Source organism: Pimephales promelas, chromosome 11 (genome assembly GCF_988280905.1).
Source record: "Pimephales promelas chromosome 11, fPimPro1.hap1.1, whole genome shotgun sequence".
Classification (NCBI taxonomy): domain Eukaryota; kingdom Metazoa; phylum Chordata; class Actinopteri; order Cypriniformes; family Leuciscidae; genus Pimephales; species Pimephales promelas.
The window spans coordinates 5,818,445-5,839,565 of NC_142779.1; the positions used below are offsets into that span (position 1 = coordinate 5,818,445).

Below are 21,121 nucleotides of genomic sequence, written 5' to 3' on the forward strand. Positions count from 1 at the left end.
AAAATGCAGCATTACAGTCGATTTGATACGCCTGAGTTAAGTCCAGAATTAATCTCAGCAGTAGAAACACAAGTGATGGTCAAGTCTTGGCTAGCACACACCTGAGATGAGGACACATGAGGATTACAGACTAACTAGATGTTCCTGCATCAATGCAGGCGAACTACAGCCTTCACACATGTCACGTCTAATCCGTTTCCTGAAACCAAGCTCAAACTGTGTCAAGCAAAATTCCAAGTAGAGTTAAAGACACTAGTCAAAGGTCCTGTAAGTCACATTATTGCTTGTGAAGAGTGCATAAATCACAAGTCAAGACATCAAAGATAAAAACAAACCCAGTTAAAGGGGATTTCAGAGTCAGTTTCTCGTAACGACTTCCTGAAATTGTAAATGCAGTCGTGCTTCATGTGGATATCGGCGAATTAAAATCCAACTGAGCATCTCGAAAAAGACAATCGGCATTATTCACAAAACACAAGATGATCGTATTCATGTGAAATGTTTTGCAAAACCAGTGGTGAATAAATAGATGCATTCAACGATGTACTTTTTTTATTCTAAAATAAAAAAATGTACACAAATTCATGTTTCATGAGTAGAATTTGTGTTTCGATTATGACACTGAGTTTGTCAAATAAATCAATATTATGATGAATCTTTGAAGGACAAAAGTAACTTAAACAAATGAACATGACATTAAAAATTGTTTATTATATTTCTCCAACCGCAAATAAAATCAAGTTAACCACCTTGCATTTTACAACACTATCCTTAAAGATAAAACTCTGCCAACATGCACAGAAACTAAAAACAACTCAAAGCAAATCGTTTAAATTAAACATTAAAAAAAAATGTGCCAGGAAACCTGATCACTGATTAAAATCATCTTAAGGCCAGTCTTTCTTTTCTGGAGAGATACATCTTGATATATTTCACAACAGCCTCTCCAAATGCTCTAATGGTTTTGCTAAACAGCGTTGCGAATGAAATGAACAGCATTTTGAAATGAAACCGAATGATGAAAAAGTGTCGTCGTGGCCAGCGAGTGATTCCTATATTATATAGGGATACTAATTTCTTGACAGAAGCAATGTGAATCAAACATTGTATGTTTTCTAACTAAAAATGTTGCAAGCACCAGTGTTGTGGCCCTGCCTGCTCACACGCACACAAACACACACTCACACAAACAGACAGACAATGATGTTACTGGCTCCATAATTGGGCGTCTCTGACAATCCCATGGTGCTGGTCACAGTTTGGCAGCCATGAAGTTGATGTGAGGTTTGGTGAGAGGGAACAGTGGCAGACTCCTTTTGAATTCGGTCATATCCTGAACTAATGATGGCTGAAAACACACAGAGCAAAACAATATTTTGACATAAATAAAAGAAAATGTGAGTGGTGCTTGGCCACAACACTTCCCGTCATAATGCTAAGGAGTTGCTAGTCGTTTATGAAGAAAAAAAAAAACCTCCGGCTCACCAAGCCTGCATTTATTTGATCTAACGGCAATATTGTGAAATATAACTACAATATAAAATAACTATTGTCTATTTTAATTTAATTTAAAAGTAGTTTATTTTTTTGATGAAAAAGCTGAATTTTCAGTCACATGATCCTTCACAAATCATTCTAATTTACTCCTCAAGTTTCTTATCAAATTATCAATGTTGAAAACAGTTGTGCTGCTTAACATATTTGTGGAAACTGATTTTGTTTTCTGATTCTTTAATGAGCAGAAAGTTCAAACAAACATTTATTTGAAATAGAAATCTTTGAATTATATCGATTAAATGCATTCTTGCTGAATGAAAGTTCTTTAGAAAATATATCTTATTGACCACAAACATATGAACAGCAAAAACAATCATCTAATATTTGTAAAAAATAAAAATAAAACACTACTGTTCATTAGGGATGCACCGAAATGAAAATTCTTGGCCGAAACCGAAAACCGAAAAAGAGGAAACCAAGGCCGAAAACCGAAAACCGAAACACCGAAAGAAATTATGCCAATTATTAGTATCATTGCATTTATGGCTATGACTGTGTACAAACTTTACTAAAATCAAGGCATTGCAATTGCATAAATTAATATAACATTTTCAAAGAATAAATCAATTACAAATATTTATTTAGCACAATGCACCGTATAAAATAAAATTCAAACTAAAATGTTTTTGACCCCACTCATGTGTACATTAAATAATATGGTCTGCAGAAAGGTTTTAAAATGAAATGTTCTCTCATAAAAACAAAGTCGAGCATGAACTTCTCATCACACCAGCACCTAGTTTGCAAGTCTAAATTAGTTGCTTACATTTTAAAAATTTAGCATACAAAACCATAAAAAGCCTGTTTAGTGAAACACTAAACAATGAATGTAGAAAATATTTAAGAGAGCATTAATTTAACGTTAGTTCTATAACGTTACATACATGTCCTCATACATAATAGCCTATTTGTAATGTCAATAATCTCAGTGTTTACTGGGTTTAACATGATTATTTTTGTATTAAAATAAACATTGTCATGTGTTTATCTTTCTTCTTCTCACCGATTCCTGGTTAGATGACAGTTACTTGAGTCGTCCCCTGTTGTTTCAAGGAATAGTACAACGGCGAGCCTTTCAAAAACGCAGTTTGGAGCGGTGCGCGCGCTGTCTGTGGAGACTCGCGCTGCCTTGTTTATACTTTCGCCTGCCTCCGCACAGCGCGAGTCTCCACAGACACAGACAGCGCGCGCACCGCTCCAAACGGTTGAGGCATTTACTTCACCCGGTCGCAACCGGAGTCGTTGTCATGGCGGCGCGCATTGTTTAGAGCAATGGATAAACAAGGCTTCCGTCTCCTCGCGGGTTCAGATACACTGAAATACGTCCGCACCGCAGACATGTTGCTTCAGACAAGCACGTGCAGGTCGCGGTTTCTGTTTGCGTCATCACAACATTTCGGCCGTATTGTTTCGGTGATAAAAGTCTTTCGGCCGAAAACCGAAAATGCACTTTTGGGCCATTTTCGGCCGAAAATTTTCGGTGGCTGATTATTCGGTGCATCCCTACTGTTCATGTACATCTATGCAGTACCTGAGGAAGTGAAGGGGCAGGGGCGAGATTGACATCATTTTGAGCAGGAAACTCTCCAACCACTGGACCTGCAGGAAACACACAGTAGAAATAAATCTATGTGTCCAGCTGCATCAGCCAGTCCAATTAAAATGTCGCAGCCTCATTGTGTCGGTACTCACAGGAGTCCATCTCTCTAGACAGCACATGCACAGACACCTTGTGTCTTCTGGGGGCATCGATGGCCAACAAGTCCTGAAGGGAATAAACATGTCGATCAAACCACATGACAAGATGAGGAAATGAACCTTGATGCAAATGTTCTTTTACACAGATCAAAGTCTGAAATCTAAGCTTACCTTAAGCTTTAAAGTTATTATTTTGCTACCTTTTAAGCACTGGAATTTTATTCAGGAAATGCTAATTTAATTACGAAGATTAAAATTTGTTTCAGAGTGATAATGTGTTCAGATCATCACTAACCCTGTAAAACTGCATAATGTGTTCCTTAGTCAATGTCTTCAGGTAAGCCACTTCAATATTATCTAAATCAGACAAGGAAAAACACATTAAAATTTCACAGAAACTTCACGCAGAGTACGAGTTCATTTCAACAGCTGCATAACAACTCACCCCTGTCAAAGTTATACTGTTGGGAGATGATCTCTCCCCAGTACTTGGCACACTCGGCCGCCAGCTTCTTGGGTTTGTCGAGACGCCGAATGGTCAGTGCCTGGATGTGTTTCTGAAACGCTTCCTCTCCCATCTCCTCCACACTCTTCTCCATGGTCTTGAGGAAGGCCTCCACACGAGACTCCAGGTAGTGAGGAGCTTTTTCAGACTGGATGATGAAACGCAGGCCCTGCACCCCATTGGCCCTGCGAGGGCCGCTGAACACAATGTAACCTGGACACAGGCAGAGATAAATGATGCTCTTAAGATCAGTTTGATCAATAGGATGATGGGAACAGGCAGGGTTTGGAGTTTCATTTACAGAAGTGTTCATCCAATAACCACATCATTAGATGTACACATAACATTTCCGATGAGCGAGTTTGTGTTACCCAGCTGTTCTTTGGTGCGTAGCGTGTTGAAGCATGGCTCAGAGATGATTTGACAGAAGAGCTCCAGCAGCATGTTCTCGTGGGTGTTCTGCATGTCCGTCTGATAGTAAATCTCGATTCCACAGTTGTTATGAACATCGTTCCTCTGCTGGTAAACATACCAACCACCTGATAACCACAGAGAACTGGACTTAAACACAAGAACCATGACAAACACAAACACACAACAAACACACAAATATCATAGACCTCAAATTACACACCACAGATTCAGGTTTAACACTGAAAGTAAAAAGAAAAATGTATTTACAATGCAAATATTTTTCTTAACTGAATTTTATACCAAAAAACTGTCATAACAATGAATCAAAGAAGTTAAGTTTAGATTTTGTTTTAGATTGTCTGAAGTCCAAACGACCTTTCATAATTAATTCGGTCTATATTATGAATCTGTATATTGATATAAACGGTTTAAAAGTTTGGTTCAGTGAGATCATTTTTTAAAATAAATACAAAATTCAGCAAAGATGCATCAAATTGATTAAAACGTTATAATTAAACAAGTTATAATTGTCATTTCAAATAAATGCTTTCTATTTGTCAAAGAAAAAAAAATCATTATAGTTTCCACAAAAACATTAAGCAGCCCAACTGTTTTCAACTTTGATAAAAAATATTTCTTGAGCAGCAAATCTGTATATTAGAATGATTTCTAAAGGATCATGTGACACATTATCAAATATTTCACAATATTACCATTATACTGTTTTTTTAATCAAATATATGTAGCCTTGGTGAGCAGAAGGGACTTCTTTCATAAACATTTAAACAAAAAAATACTAAGCTCGTCGGAGGATAGCTGAAAGTGTGTGTGTGCGCGCACGTGTGTGTCCAGCTGAGATGTTGCATTTAAGTTTGTGGTGCTAGCCTAGGCACTTACCATCAGGTACCTGCACTTCCCTGTAGCGTATCAGCTGACTCGGTAGTAGGGGTTTAGTGTGAGCATGCTCAATGAGAGTGTCCTCCAACATTTGCATCATGCCCAGAGCAGACTGGAGACAACATACAGACAATAAAGCTTATATCACTCACTATAACATGATCATGAAAGCAAAATCCAACATTACACCATGTCAGGTAATGTGTGAGCTACTTCGACGAATCTTCAGTCACCTCATATACATAGATATACAGGGATTTCAGTCACATTATGTTGTTGTACATTTTATAACAAAAACAAGATGCGTGACCACTCAAACATCCCAGGTTTGGTCTGAATCAGTTTTGTAGCAAATATTAGACACTAGAATACCAAATCATGGGTGGCGAATCGTACGTTTAATTTATTATTAGAGGAATAGTTTCAACCTGTCCGGACACAAACCTCTCTTCCCCCCTGCCGCTAGAATAAATTACTTTTAAAACGAACCTGTTTGGTTATGTTGCCATGCAGCAGGGCTTCAATGTGTAACCGTGACAACAGCTGAGGTATGAATGCCTTCAGACGAGGTAACGTCACATCTGAGAAACACATTCACAGTATGAACACACGAAGACCACAGCACTCGTAATGACAGGGCAATGAAAGTGTCGCACCATCCAGAGAGTCTTTGAGTTCGTCTTTGGTCCAAGCCACCTCAGTCATGAGGAGCCGTAGGTAATACATGGCGTGCTGGTGAGGCTGCTCAGCGCGGAAATTATTCAGAGACCTCATGTACTGAAAAAAAATTACAAGTTTATTTTAGATCCCACAGCTACAGATTAAGCACATTTTCTGTTGGTATTTGGATCAGTATCAGGTGGAATCCACAGATATGTCTGAATCATTTCTTTTGGGGAAATTCTTGGTAAAGACATGGTGAAATGTGTTAAGAGTAGGGCTTCCCCCTTATAGTCAACTAAATATTAGTCGTTGAGAAGAGGCTAAGACGACCAAATTTTAATTAGTCGGATAGTCACAGAAAAAAAAAAACCTCCACAGGAATTGACGAAGTCACGCAGTGACAGATAGTTAACACGGCGGGTCCATGTGGTTATTATGTTAGGCAGAAAATCAAAACGTTCATTAATCGACCTCAAACATGGCTTATTTGAAATATGTAGTAGGCAGTAGTAACAGTAGTGGTAGCCTAATGTTCTCTAACATTAATGTAAACCTGGATAAATGTGCGCCAAAACTGTTAACCCACTGAAAGCACAATGAAATTAGACAAAATAAATTACAAGTAAACTACTGCGGAAATCAATAGATTCCTTTGAGCGTATAGATTTGTGTTCTCTTCTTTATTCTTAGTATTTTAAGGAGTGTGTGTTTGCGAATGTGTCTCACCGCCTCCTTAATGATATCAAAGCGCTTCTCATCAATCTCAAATGTGGCCATTTTCTCCATGATCTTCTTCAGCAGGATGTGTTGTTTGTCACTATAACCCTTCACTGACAGCTGACGCACAAAGACAACAGCCATGAATATGCATTAGAATGAGTGATAAAAAAAAAACAGCTCAAAAACAGACTTTCATTATCTTTACAATTGTGAAATGACATTAAAATGAAAGACACAGAGCACAGCACAGATGCAGACTAAAAACAACAAAGTTTCAAGGTAAAGGTTACATCCTCTGCAGTGCATTCACTGTGATAAATGTGTATGCAAACAATCAGGAGTGAGTGAATCACACAGCAAGTGAGGTTAGGAACAGCCCAGCTTTGCCACGTCAACCAAACCTTAGTCACCCCGTTTATCGCTGTTATTAACATCCATCTCGGTTGATCCTATCCAGTGATGGGAAAGCTACAAATCAAGTAGTTGAAACAGTCAAGTTGCCCATTAAGGCAAGACACTACAGGCAAAATGATGGTTTTATGCACTAGTCAATTTTGTGATTTTCCAACCATAACATGTCTTTCAGAACAGTGAAAAGAATCATGTTAGGTCAGTTTAAATGTATGCAAGCACAAAAAAACTCTGAGCTTCAAAAGAGGGAAATATATTTAGCAAATAACTCAGATGTTAGTCTGTTCCTTGCACAAATCTATCAAACATACAAGAGAATTTAAATAATGCCTCCAGTCATATGGTGCTATATGGAGGTCATTTTATTTTTGCAGCTCGACACTTATACATGTATACCTTCTGTTTATTATCTATTTTTATTCTGTTCTTTTGGGCATTTACCATTACAAACACCTAAACCCAGCACAAAATACAATAACCCTTAACAGTACCCAAGCAGACTGACCAGAGACAGATATTTTGAAGATATAATATTCCATCTCTCTGCAGAAAGCAGAAGAATAGACAAGCGACTGGCACACTCAAAAGCCACAAGCTCCGCCCTTCACCCAATAGACCGCCCCTCTTCCAAAAGGGGGAGGGGCTTATCACTATACTTACAAGGATGGCATTCATTCCCGAGGCTATGCCATAGACCAACCCTGCCAGGCGGGCTGCATATGTATACTCTCTCAAATCATCCTTCAACAACCTGAGGAACATGTAAGTCATGTTGCAGTGCAGCGGGTCTGCATATAGGTAGCGACTACCATGATGGAAGAAAGAAAAAAGGGAGGGGGAAATAGAACAAATGGAGTGATTTTTTTTATGGAAGGGTCATGACAAAACAAAAAGAAACGGATTGAGAGGGACCACAGACAGAGTATGAATATGCAGCCTCAGCTCCGGCACTAGTCTACTGCTACTAATACATACGCAGAAAAAAAAACAAGGAAAGAATGAGAAGAGTTTGTTGTGTAAAAGCCACAAACAAAGCTACATTTGGGGTTACTATTAAAAGACAGAAACCACACTGGGAGTCAATTGTTTGTACGTGAAGTTGGGCTGTCTTCCTCACAGGAAGAGCATGTGGCGAGGGGGATATTAGCATACTTACATACATCCCATAGACGGTATTTTGAAGGTCATAGCTCAGGCCGGCTAGCTCGGCTGCATATGCATACTCGTTCAGGGAGTCCTTGAGCAGCTCAAGGTACAAATACGCCATGTTACAATGCAACGGGTCCACGTATGCAAACGGGCTGTGGAAAGAACGTGAATGATAAACCCTGTCTTTAAAAAGTATTGATTATAGTAGTTTCTTAATGGTATAGATAGAGTAGTTGGAGCAGAATTAAACAGGAATTTAAAAAATAGCATTTCAATGACTTTAAAATTAGTATAAAAGGTATTAAGCAAAATAGGCTGACACCACTGCAAAAAAAATAATTAAAACATCAGTAAAACTTTTTTTTTTCATAACATTCAAGTAATTTGGGTGGATCTCATGAAACTTGTCAAAAACATGTCTGAATCATATTTCATCTTTAAAATCAAATTATAATAATTTTATTATACAACTATATTATGCATATAAATAAACAATAAAACCTATTTTTGAAAGATTTCATCCTCTTGACACAAATAATAATGTATTGTATTGTTGTTACAGTTATGCAAATTATGAAATAAATAAACTAGGATATAAACATCATTGCAAAGTTTTTAATTTGTGTTAAACCTACCTGAAAAACTCAAAGTTTAAACAAGCCTTGGGCAGGAAAAACTTGTCATCCTGTTTGAACCAAACTTTGCTCATTGCAGTGTCCTAAAAAAAATAGGAACAAAAAAGCCAGATGAACCCGATGCTTGCAAGTTTGAGAAATCATCAGATATTCTATTAAAGTTGCTCAAAGTGTAACCTGTACAATACGAGTTATCAAAACATACCTTTATCAAGGTGGGGGCAGATGGGGAATCCTTCTCTAGAGGGTAAATCTCAAAGTTTGTTGGGATGAATTCATTCTTCATTGGCAGTTTGAACTTTCCATTGAGGTCTGCGTTTTGCCATTTCTGAAACACACACAAAAAAAGAAACAATGATTTTTTTATTCTTCAAATTATTGTAATTACAGTAAACCTCTTAAAATGAATCTGCTTATTGGTGGTAAGTTGGTTAGTAAAGAGGTTAGGAGACTTAGCACAAGGCCAGTCTCCCTTGATCAAGTATATAATGCTCATAGAATATGGATCATCCATTCAACTTTGAGTTTCCCACCCAGACCATTTCCCAAAAGTCTAAGTTCTGAAAATCAAATGCGTCTCACCTTAATAACCTCATCAGTAATGGCTTCCTGTTTATACTGCGTTCCATACCACTCCTCAGTCCGGTCCGTCTGTCCATCAAATGATTTGGAGACCACAGCGACTCTAAAAAAAAAAGCCAGAAGAATTGAAGATCACTGCACCAGACAGGGCATAACACCGTCCATTTCTCATGACTCCCTAGGGCAAACCGGGCAGTGCAATTTTGCTTTTATCAGATCTCTGAGTCTGTAAATAGATTGGGAATTATGGTCATTACATCGATCAAAGGTTCAAGTTTCCCGGAGCTTCTCAATCTGCTGTGCAGGGCTCTAGATCAATGCACCATTTCTAGACAATTCATATGATCGAGAGAACTTTAGGAACAATGACATGCTATTCTGGACTCTCCTGCATCAATCAATTGCATAAGAGAGCCCAGAATAGGTCGTCTAAAAACCTGAACACTCCTTTCCAAAATTAGTCCAAATCACACAAGGTTACCAGCAGGATATTGCAGTCTCAGACCATTCCCTCACTGTCTGATGCTCGGTGCACACAAAAACAGCAAGTGCTTTCTCAATCTGGCAAGCTTTAATTTGATTGGCGCTACATATTTTCCAGCACTCAGGGTGCACAGATTTTATTAGCCTTGCAGGAAATAAAAATGGTGTTTACAATAGTACTGGGTTGCCACAATCTACACTTCTGAGAAAGAACTAGATACTGGATTTAGCAAAGTTTGACATTCATGAGCACTTAAAAGTAATCAGGATACACAAATGTTCATTTTGATTAAAATTTAGGGTAATTCTCACTATTAACTAGTTGCTTAAAACTAGCAGGCATATAACTAGGATATTGGATTACAAACTATTAGCTTACAACTACCTTACTAACTATTAATAAGCAGTAATTAGCAATTTATTGCGGCAAAAAGTCATAGTCAATAGTGAGAATTAGACTCTAATCTAAAGTGTGACCAAATTCATTTGTCTAAAAGTCATTTCAATTTCCGACAATGACTGTTTTGTCACTTTAAATATGGTTCAGATGGTCCCTCCAGACTAAGTTGGCAGTTCTTGGCCAGAAAAAGCTAGATCAGATTATGCCGATAGCCAAAGGTCTGGCTGTGTGAGACTATGGACTTCTAGTCTTGCAGTACTTTCAGAAAGGTCAGCGGTGTAGTAGTTAATCACCAAGAAATATATGACAAGCAGCAAATCACCAGCTCTGAAGTCAAAGTCTTTGTCTTGATCTGAATAGTTTGGAAATGCCAAGACAAAATGAAATACAGGAACCCTACAAGTTCTTCCATCCCCAAAACAACATGAGAGCAGCAATGGTAGGGTTGAGATCTACTTCAAACAGAAATACAATATTTTTTTAAGCTGAAAAGGAAATTGAATTTCAAAGCCTTCGTCACATTGGTGAGAATCTGAACTGGGATTCTTACAAACACAGCAAGCTTCAACTACTTCAAAAACATAAAAAGACTAGCAATCGAGCCCAGTTTAGCCCTGAGCAGCAATGCAAGCTGATGTTTGCTTTGTACAGGCTCAAATATAAAGCTCCTTCAGTGAATCTTTGAAGAGAGCAGCCAATGGCTGGACATCTGTGTTAAACTAATCTCATCCTGAGGGGACAATAAACCTCTTTTAGGTCCATCCACAGGTGCAACACACCAATGACATTGTTTCAGTTTCATATTTGGTATTAGTGATTTGAACGAACCCCAAATCCTAAGAGCAATAGTAATATATCCTTAACAACCACCAATACAAAATAAATATAACTCTGAGTGCTTTCTTTTACAGGTTATGCACATAAAAGTGTACACATAAAACAGAAAGAAGACCTTGTATATGTGCTCACCTGACATTCTCCGGCCTCAGTTTATCAAGCACCATCTCGATGAGGTCTGGCCTGAACTCCTCAAGTAAGTATTCAGCAGCTAAGATTTCCTCCAGCGGATAGTACTGACACACAGAAAGGTGATTTCACAATCATACACAGAAACTGGGTATATGTTGTGCTCTCAATGAATATCTGATCTTTTCATAACTAACCATAACGTTTTTTTTTTAATAGATTTACTTTAAATATTTGATATACGAGCACTGCATCCCACAATACAATATTTCAAATGTGACAAATGATCAAGAAGCAATAACAACAGTTATTAACATACTTCTTGAAGAAAAGATTACATCAAATTAGTGCTTAAAATTTCAAAATAGCTATTGTCTTTTTTTTTCCCCTCAAGGCAAATGTTCAAAAAAAGCATTCTTGAAATAGACCGAATACAGTATACTGTGTTGTATTCAGTACACCAGTCTCCCATACTAAACATTAAATATTTAACACCGGCTATGATTTCCTGACAAAATACAGAGCAGCACCCTGATGACACAAGCACCTGTAACCATGGTGACAACCTTTTAGAGTATTTTTAATGAGAGAGACACCTACATGCAGTAGTCCAGCCACTTTAGACGTGTATCCACGAGGACGTTCCTTATCCTTGAATCTGAAAGCCACGTTGTTCAAATCCTGCAAAAAACAAATGTAGAGGCAAATCAGTGATGTCCCAAACACTAAGTTTCATGATTACATTGACCATAATGTGTTTCAAAGAGGTTTTGAAACATATTAATTGCAAATGAATTTGAAATTATTGGGTGAACTAGCCCTTTAGTTTATTTTTCCCCAAATTCCATGAATTTCTAATTTTATTTTGTTTTTGTTTTATTTCTATTATTAATGCTTTAATTATTCTCAAGTAACCAGAAATGATGGATGCATAATCAATAATAATCAATTGAATGAATAAATGGTTATATGAATAATTCAAAATTTTAAGTTACAATAATAGGTCCCTATGAATTTCCCCCCGAGCAATTCTGCATTGTAATTTTCCTGGATTCTGTGTTTTATGATGTAATGAATTAATGCATAAAACAATTTGATCTTTTAATTTTTTTTTTGCAAACAGTGCTGCACAAGTGAGGTTGTACATTTTTAATTAAAACAGGCAAATAATTAATGTTTCAATAACATTTCTTTTGACAATAGTTTTTATCAAATGAAATGTACAGACATACTTTTGATTTATTCATAATTTTTTTTAAGTGACATTTCATGTTACACACTAAATTTGGCTGAAAATCCGTCGGCTTTTTCTACATCATGGAAATCGTAGGGCCCAACTTTAACAAGAATGTTCATACCTTGCACTCCTGAAAGACCCACTCTTGAGGGCCCTCCGTCCGCAGCTTCTGAATGTACTGGAACATGTGGAAGATGATATCCTCGACATGCACTAGAGACAGAAAAAAACAGCATAAACAATCAAAAACATACTGACCAGCACAAATAGACACAAACACACTCTAGGTCCTTACACAGTCCCTCTTCTGTCAAATCCACATTAATTATGAAGAACATGAATCCTCTGGCTCCTTCTTTCTGGCCTCCGACTAGCGTGTTCACCCATCCTGAAAAGAGAGAGAATCTATCCATGAACACACAGCTGAGAACGAAAATATATGGATCCAAGCTCGTGTTTTACAAGTCCAATTGTTAAGTCACAATTTACATAATTTTTTGTCTGTTTAATCATTTAGGCACTTAAAGCTAAATCTATCTTTCCTGACAAACCTTTAGATTTGAGCTCAGACAGAAGACTCCCTGGACCCTCATGTCCGATCAGATGGCCCAGATAATGACCGGGATTTGATTTGTAGTACTTCTGCAGGTCGGGGATGGGGAAGGTCACGTATAAGTTTCTAATGTCCTTGATAGGCACGACTTTATAAAATTGCTGTTGGGGAAGAGAGAAGGAATAAGGATGAGTCAGACGCCAAGAAAACAGCAGCACAACTGTTTTCAACACTGATAATAATAAGAACTGTTTCTTGAGCACCAAATACAGCGTGTTAGAATGATTTTTACATGGATCATGTGACACGGAAGACTAGAGTAATGATGCTGAAAATTCAGCTTTGAACACAACATAAAAACAGAAAACAGTTCTTTTAAATTGCAATGATATTTTACAATTTAACCGATTTACTGTATTTCTGATCAAATAAATGTAAGCATAAGAACCGTCTTTTAAAAAACATTAAATATTATTCACCCGACACTTCTGAACAGAACTCTATAATATTACAGTATAGCATGTCCATTAGATGGCTCTCTAAACAAGCAGGTTTAGGGCTTAGATCTCACCCTCAGGTGTTCCTCCTGGAAAGGGTGTGTTGGGAATTCTGGGATAGGGACATTCTTGTTCTCTACCTCTCCAAAAAGTTTTACCACCATAGATGTCAATTCATCCAGCGTCTCTGTCAAAAAATGTGTCAGACACAAACGTTAAACCCAGAATGAAAGCACTTCATCTCTGCAACCTTCAGAATATGTTTTAGTCTGTGCAAAAACAATCTATGAATCATTCAACAGAATGACAAAGAACAAGGAAAATCTCATGAAAGATTCAGCATCAGACTGAGACTGAACTGAGAAATCTGCTGTGCACTCTAGGGAGATCATTGCCTTTACTGTCAGCTACATTTGTACGAAACTTGATTCCGATTTTTTTGTTTTTATTAAACAGTGCATGTGAACATCTGGCAGATTGAAATGAGGAAAAAAATGTTCTTCAATGACTAAGGAGTTAAAAAAATGTGAGAAAATGAGTTCAGGGATTTGTGGCTGGAGACTGACCTCTGCCCAGCACACACAATCCCATCAGATTGGAGGAGTAGTAGGTGGAGTGAAACTTGAGCAGCTCCTCACGGATATCGATGCCCTGTTGAGATGGCCTTGTCTCAAGGGTTAACTTATTGCCTAAACAAAAGAGACATTCACAAATAAATACAAATTAATGGAAACGAACCTGCAATAATCAAAAGTCAATAGCCAAATGACTTTTTGTACCAAGGAAAGAAAGCATCTGTATTTCTGAGCTACTGCTGTACCCTTAAGATCAGTGGTAGATGGCATTTAATTTAGGATGAGCAGGCATTCTAATATTGAGGACATTTAATTGGGCCAAAAATTGCATTACATCAATAAATTGATTTCAATAGGTTTGATATTATGGTCTATTAACAACACAGAAATGCTGATTTAATTAGCAATAAATATTTGTATGCAAGCATTCATTTGATCAATTAAACACACATTTTCCTCTGAGCGGTGCTGGTTAATGCAAGGGTAAAGGACATAACAAACCACGTTTTTTTAAGAGCAAGCAAGCCTTATATAACTCAAGGCCGCCACCGTCTGGCTATTCTGGGCACAGATAAATCTTCCGAGTAGATTATGCTAAATCGATTTCGACATTATCCTCCAGCTTTCTATTGTTCTTCACTGGGAAGGCATGTTACAAATGACCTTAGGACTGAAAGGACAATATCTACATGAAGGATGCCATTAAATTAGAAGTGCAGTATTTCCATACCAGTGCCAAACTTGCTAAAAGGGTGTTTGGGGTTCCCAGTGGCTTTCTCCAACTGAAACAGCCTCCATGCATCATTCATGAGGTTCTTCTCATGTTCTGAATCCACTGCGTTCACCTCTCGGTCCTTACAGCTCTCGTCAAACAGAGGACAGAGGAAGAACTGGGAAAACCTGGGATGACAAAGTCAAATGCCATTTAATGCGCTGCTTGATAAAGTTCTCTTACACAGTCAATGTCAGGTTGCAGCTGCAGAGCACTTCATGTTCCTGTTAAAAAATCATTTGAATAAATAGAATCTGATCTTAAAAGCATGCAAAGACATGAATGGCAACTGCCATGCAAATAAAGATACTTAGTGACTGTGCCCCTGTCCCAAAATACACATTAAGTGTGCCATTGTAGTCTTGTGGACTTACAATACTGTAGGGCAGGGGTCGGCAACAGGCAGTAATATCTGGCCCGCACCTGCAGCCACATAGTTTTGATAGTGGCCGGTTCTGAAATAGATCGGATTTTTCCGAGTTTTCGAATACTTTGGTTGTACGGTTCTGGAGTAGTGTTGTAAATAAAGCTTAACAACTATTTTCTAATTGTGTCCTCTTTTGGAAGGCCAAACTAAGTAGTTTGGCTTTCGCAACAAAAAAAAAAAACGACACAGCGTCTGGTGTCGCCAGCGGCAACAATAACAGCGCGAATTAAAGTTACGCCTTCTTTCTTTGCATATACATTCGGGCGGTGTTATGAAACCGTGCCCACACATACCGACGTAGATTTGTGGGGACGAGTTTGAACGAAGCGTTTTTTTGAGGTTTGGCTGAGCCTTAAATTTTACAAAGACATCTCTTTGCGTTTGAGATCTTATGCACAAACCGCTACATAACACACTTAAGAAAAAGGAAAACAAGTAATTGCATCATATGAACCCTTTAAATGTTTCAAAGAGCAGGTGGTGCTCTGGGTCACATGAGCAGATGGGCTCCGAAGGGAAACGCTTCTCTCTATATCCCAGCAACCCGATTCCTCCTGGACATGTAACTCCACACCAATAGACACTGTGACACCTGAAGGTCTGAACCCAGTTCACCCTTTCACAAGTTAAAACAGCGCACACATTGCTCTTCAGCATCTAAAACGGACCAGCATTTCAGGTGATTTTTTAATAAATCACCAATTGCTCGGATTAATTTACCTGTCCAATGCCCCTTGCAGATGCTCATGGGATACATCAAAGTAGTAATTTGTGTGCTCTCCACTGGTAAAGGCATTGGAGCTGCCGGCATGCTCGCTCAAAAACTGGCTGTACTCGTTCTCTTTGGGGTACTTTTCAGTGCCCAGAAACAGCATGTGCTCACAGAAGTGGGCCAGTCCTGATATGTTCTCAGGATCTGACAAAGAACCTGCAGGGCAGTTAGAAGAGAAAACCAAGATATTAAGAAGTGCAAGAAAACACTGCTTGTTTGCACAGACACAAAAAGAGACAATCTTGAGCGTTTGACAAACTTGTCAATCGAGTTGACTTTTTCTCTGGAAGACAACAAGTTCAGGCAGTCAAGAACTTGACGCTTGCTTAAAGTTAGACCCATATATTTACACAAAGATCTGCATGAAGGTAAAGCTACAATGTTAAAGGCATTGGAAAGCATAGACAACTGGCTGCATCATAATATGCTGTCAGACAGGTTTCAAAGTCATTTTAGGCATCATTCAGAAATCAGATTCAAATCCACTTAGTTTCCACTCGGAACAGCAAAAAAAAAAAAAAAATTAAACAAAGCAGAAAAAGCATAAAATATACATGATCACAAATGTTTAAATTGTAAGTAAAATCATCTTGAATAATTTTATAAATCATTTAATCCAGATTCATGTTGACTCAAATCAGACTGTTGAACAAATGAATAAAAATAGCAGAATGAATGTGCAAATCACTCATTAAAACGATATCCATTACACTAAAATAAAACCAACAATTTACACAAGAACTGATGTATGAATGACTTAAATTCATTCTGCTTGATTTTAACGATTGGCAGCCTCTGACAAACCAGTCATTGCATAATTGATCAGAGACTTTATTTTTCGGATCTGAAAAAAATGCAGCTCGAAAAAATCCTCTGAGAAAAAAAAAGAAAAAAAAAACATGATCTCAAAGCATTCAATTGTGTTTTTGGCCTATTACACAAAAGGCTCTTTTACAGTGTAATGAGTATTAAAGATAAGCAATGACTTTTTTTTTTTTATCTGACCTACATCTCTACCTACAAATTGCAACACTGTTTCATGCAAAGGATGGTTGTGTGTACATACTCTTGAACTATTAAGTGCTTTGATTGTTAAAAGCTGCACTTCCTGGCATCAGTTAACCCCACCCATTAGTCTGTCTTGGCACACTGGGCAGCACTTCAGCTCGAAGTCACATAAAATGTTTTATTTTTTGTTTTTCTCTTAAATATAGCACTGAAAAGATTTTACTTGACACAAAGGGGGCTTTAATTACTTTTACAGATTGTTCAGAAACAAAATTATTCAAAACTCTTGTGGGCTTTGAGTATCTCTTCTCAACTTAAACCAGGACAAGGGCAGCGGCCAAGGTCCGGACTATTAAAAATTGCTTTTTGAGGAAGGGAAAGCAACAGAGAGAGGCAACACAATCAATTCTGTTAAATAGTTATTGATGGCCAATAATGAAGATTTGAGGCCAAGATGTCCTCGGGTTAGTAATAAATAGTCTGTGTTAAAATAGAACGGAGCAGAAAGCAAGTTGAGTGATGCGTCAAGCAGACATGCGCAAAATGAAGCAAAGAAATTCCCATTTACCTATGTGGACATCCAGTGCGGCTGACGATTTGTCAGTGGTGGGGTCACTGATGAGTATGGCTTTCAGCCCATTTGTAAAATCAAGTCCTCGATACTCCCGTTTGTCTTCTGGAGAACGAATGATATCACTCACCACCCTCTTGACAGCCGGCTCACTCATTCTGACGGACAGAGAATCGAGACACGCCTGGATATGAAAAAGACATGTATTCAGAGTTAAGAAGTCAGGCATTATCAAACAAAGTCAAAGTAAATTTAGCTCCACAACACAAATACAGACCGCAATGGGCCCCCAAAAAACCCAATCAGACAGACATATATAAAACATGGATTAAAACATCATGTTTAGTAATTTAGTTTCAGTAGGAAAAGGATTTTAATTCTTTAGTTTAAACATTACCCTTTCATTTAAGAGGTTAAATTAAAATTCAGCTTAAATTAAAACATAGTCCTTTATGATTAGTTTAGTATATTAAGTTTACTGAGAAACTCCATTAGTTTAAAGGGGGGGTTGATTCCGATTTCACTTTTTTCATTTTTAATAGTGTGTAATGTTGCTGTTGGTGCATGAACAGTATCTGCAAAGTTGCAGCGCTGAAAGTTCAGTGTAAGCAGAGATATCGTCTTTTAAAAATCAGGAAGTATATTGCCTACAAAAACGACTCGATTGGGACTACAGCTGGGTTTTAGACATCACTAACCCATACGTTTGCATACATTTGTGTCTATGACATAACGCGTACAAACATTATGGATCTGAATTTTGTATAAGTACTAATGTTGTAAATGTATTTTTCATGTAGGCATATGCTTTATGACGTTATTTTCGATTTAATCAAGAACGTACAACATTAGTAGCCAGTCAGTTGCTTTTGTTGCCAGTCAGATTCTATTGTGTAAAACAAACGTGTATAAAGTTAAAAAAAATGTAGCAAATTATCATTCAGAAACGTTTAGTAAGAGCCGTGTGTGGTGAGTTTCTGCTTGACCCTTCATCGCGGCTTTCTCGGTCTGATTCTGCCTCAAACTAATACTGCGGTTTATTTACATCTGGCGCTCATGACATGCACGTTTCGCCCGTTAAGGTAATGGGCGTTAACCTTCCGGACAACGTAGTGACAGTTTAGCCAATCACAACACACCGGCCCAAACTAACCAATCTGAGCTCACTGCCTGTTTCTGAGGGAGTGGTTTCATAGAATCAGGAAGTGAACCGCTCGTTCGAAGAGAGAGGGGAGCGCGGCTGACAACAAAGGTGAAGTTTATGAAAATAAGACTTTTTAAAAAAGAAAAACCACTAATACATGTTATATTGCACCCCATGAACACAATCATGCAAAGAAAAAAGCAGTCAACTCCCCCTTTGACAAGCCTAGTCCTAGACTAAAATGTCTGTTTGAGCTGTTTTAGCTGAAAGAAACTTATCTTAAAATATATCAGTGCCTTATGTATCGAGATGCACACCAACAATGTTTATTTTTCTAAGTCACATTTATAAAAGCTACTCCTAATCGAACTAAAACCTAATCCTGGCTTACACTAAGCCCTGTCTCTGAAACCAGGCCTAAGTGTCAATTTAGTCCATTAGTTTATTTGAAACGTAAGTTCGGGTTTAGTTTAAGGTTAAGTTGAGTGGTTTAGATGATATTATGTTTGATTCAGTTATGTGTGCGTTTAGTTTTCGTGGAAGTTTAGTCTAGTTTAAACAGTCCATTCGGCTTTCAGCGTTTTCTTCTTTTTATTAAAATATTGACCAACAGCTGAGTAATATAAAACAACAATGACAAATTCTTAAAAATCACACATCTTCAGAATAAAAAACAATATTTGTGAGATACTGTGTCACTAGCAAATGCTATCGCGCGCGCGAGAGCAACACACGAGCCCGACGCCAGCGAACCGGGCCGATCGTTGAACGAACTAAAAAACAAAGCAAAAATTTGACACTTACCTAATACTTCGAATGAAAACTGTGGATAAGATCATAAAATCGGTAGATAACTCGCTGTTAGGGCCCACCGATTAACACATTTCTGCATACTTCAGTGCTGGATATCAAAACTCTGCTTAAGACGTCAGGACGCCATGTTCTGCAGACGTAACCAATCAATCTCAGAGCATCTAAAGCAAATTCTTACGTACCTTTCATTAATACAAGATATTTCCAAAAAACGTGAAATATATACGCACATATAACATGTATTTGTATCAAATATATATGTTTAAAATACCCTTTGTTTTCCTGAAGTAGTTGGAATTGCTTAGTCACGCCTTGTCTGCGATTGACGTTACGAAACAGACCACACCCACATCCAGCACGTTGAGTATTTAAAGAGACACATGATTTAAAGGGATAGTTCACCGAGAAATAAAAACTGTCTTATTTACAAGTTGTTCCAAACCTGGATGAGTTTCTTTCTTCTGTTGACCAAATAATATATTTTGAAGAATGTAGTAACCAAACAGTTAATGGCTCCCCCACTCCCTTTGTGTTATTAGATAGTCTTTGTTGACTTCCATAGGGAAAATAATGGAAGTCAATGTGTGCCATCAACTGTGGTTACCAACATTGTTTAAAATATCTTATTTTATGTTCAGCAGAAGAACTCGCTGAAAGGGCCCACCGGTTAACACAGAGAAAGGCCACAGAAATTGGAGTTTGCGGAAGTTTAGATTGTATAAGATTGTGAAAGACTTAGTGTTATTTTTTTATTGTATTACTGAATGAACATTACCATTACATACATTTTCGTTCAAATGCAAATAGTGAACATAATTATGAATACAAAAATAAAACAGGACAAAACGAATAAATAAATTAAAAGCTCAGGGTTACTGGGGTGTATTTTTTAAAAAAATAGAGTAAGAGTAACGTTACAATCGGCTAATTATAAATTAGGAAATGAGGAAAATATTTCACTGGTTTACATGAGGCAACTGTCGTTATGCAGAAATTACTTGTTTTACGATTTGAAAATACGTTGCTATAACTGGGAAAATTACTGTTTTAAAGTTTCAAGAAAATTTGTGGAATGCATACTTTGTGGCTGTTTTAACAATCATACATATAAATTTCACAGTGCACGAGCACCCTCAAAGTGGCTCGCCGTGATCGTATAGTGGTTAGTACTCTGCGTTGTGGCCGCAGCAACCCCGGTTCGAATCCGGGTCACGGCATTGTTTTTGTCTATTTTTGCAGATTCTGAGTATTCCAATTTTACAGGTCACGACGGTTACACAGTAAATCTTGATACCCATATACAGATGCCCATGACCGACGAAAAAAAAAAACAGGTGAACGCTCATGGAATCACATTGGATGCGCGCGCAAGTGATGTCCTGACGTCGAACCTGGTACAACTAATCCGTGTAGTTTTACTTACTTCCGCTAGGTGGTGATATATTAAAGAACATGAACCATGATGAGTTTTAAACCCTGGTTTTTTCAATGACGTTTACATACGGGCAATCCATGCAATTCTGGGTTGATTAAAATTATTATTTTTTACAAAATACTCAACTGACTTCACGTAAACCGTGTGAGTAGTTTGTATGGGTTTGATCACCATGATGTTCACACACTGTGTGACTGAAGGTCTGATAAATCAGCTGATCCGGTGTTGGTCGATGTT

At 37.7% G+C, this 21,121-nt stretch overlaps 1 protein-coding gene and 1 non-coding gene across 5 annotated transcripts; one reads left to right on the top strand and one right to left on the bottom strand.

Annotated features, from left to right (window-relative positions):
* Nucleotides 1-691: 691 nt before the first annotated feature.
* On the bottom strand, nucleotides 692-19,799 carry ide (insulin-degrading enzyme). 4 transcript variants are annotated; one of them, XM_039671759.2, is made up of 26 exons: nucleotides 19,721-19,799; nucleotides 19,441-19,579; nucleotides 17,490-17,676; nucleotides 15,862-16,069; nucleotides 14,673-14,842; nucleotides 13,934-14,056; nucleotides 13,442-13,554; nucleotides 12,869-13,031; nucleotides 12,613-12,705; nucleotides 12,439-12,530; nucleotides 11,681-11,761; nucleotides 11,084-11,187; nucleotides 9,232-9,334; nucleotides 8,855-8,977; nucleotides 8,650-8,732; nucleotides 8,022-8,166; nucleotides 6,461-6,571; nucleotides 5,728-5,848; nucleotides 5,561-5,652; nucleotides 5,072-5,183; nucleotides 4,132-4,299; nucleotides 3,701-3,973; nucleotides 3,551-3,612; nucleotides 3,250-3,322; nucleotides 3,089-3,156; nucleotides 692-1,348 (listed from the first exon to the last, which is right to left on the bottom strand). In XM_039671759.2, the coding sequence occupies exons 3-26, from the start codon at nucleotides 17,647-17,649 to the stop codon at nucleotides 1,253-1,255; spliced, it is 2,937 nt and encodes a 978-aa protein (XP_039527693.2). In that variant the 5' UTR covers nucleotides 17,650-17,676; nucleotides 19,441-19,579; nucleotides 19,721-19,799; the 3' UTR covers nucleotides 692-1,252. The 4 variants fall into 4 exon arrangements, with proteins under 4 accessions (XP_039527693.2, XP_039527694.2, XP_039527691.2 ...); XM_039671760.2 differs by lacking the exon at nucleotides 8,022-8,166 and adding an exon at nucleotides 7,526-7,670 and having other exon boundaries at nucleotides 19,441-19,770; XM_039671757.2 differs by having other exon boundaries at nucleotides 19,441-19,768.
* A 795-nt stretch (nucleotides 19,800-20,594) lies between these two features.
* Nucleotides 20,595-20,666, top strand: trnah-gug (transfer RNA histidin (anticodon GUG)). Its single transcript has one exon. It is a non-coding gene; the product is annotated as a tRNA-His (tRNA).
* The last annotated feature ends 455 nt before the right edge of the window (nucleotides 20,667-21,121 follow it).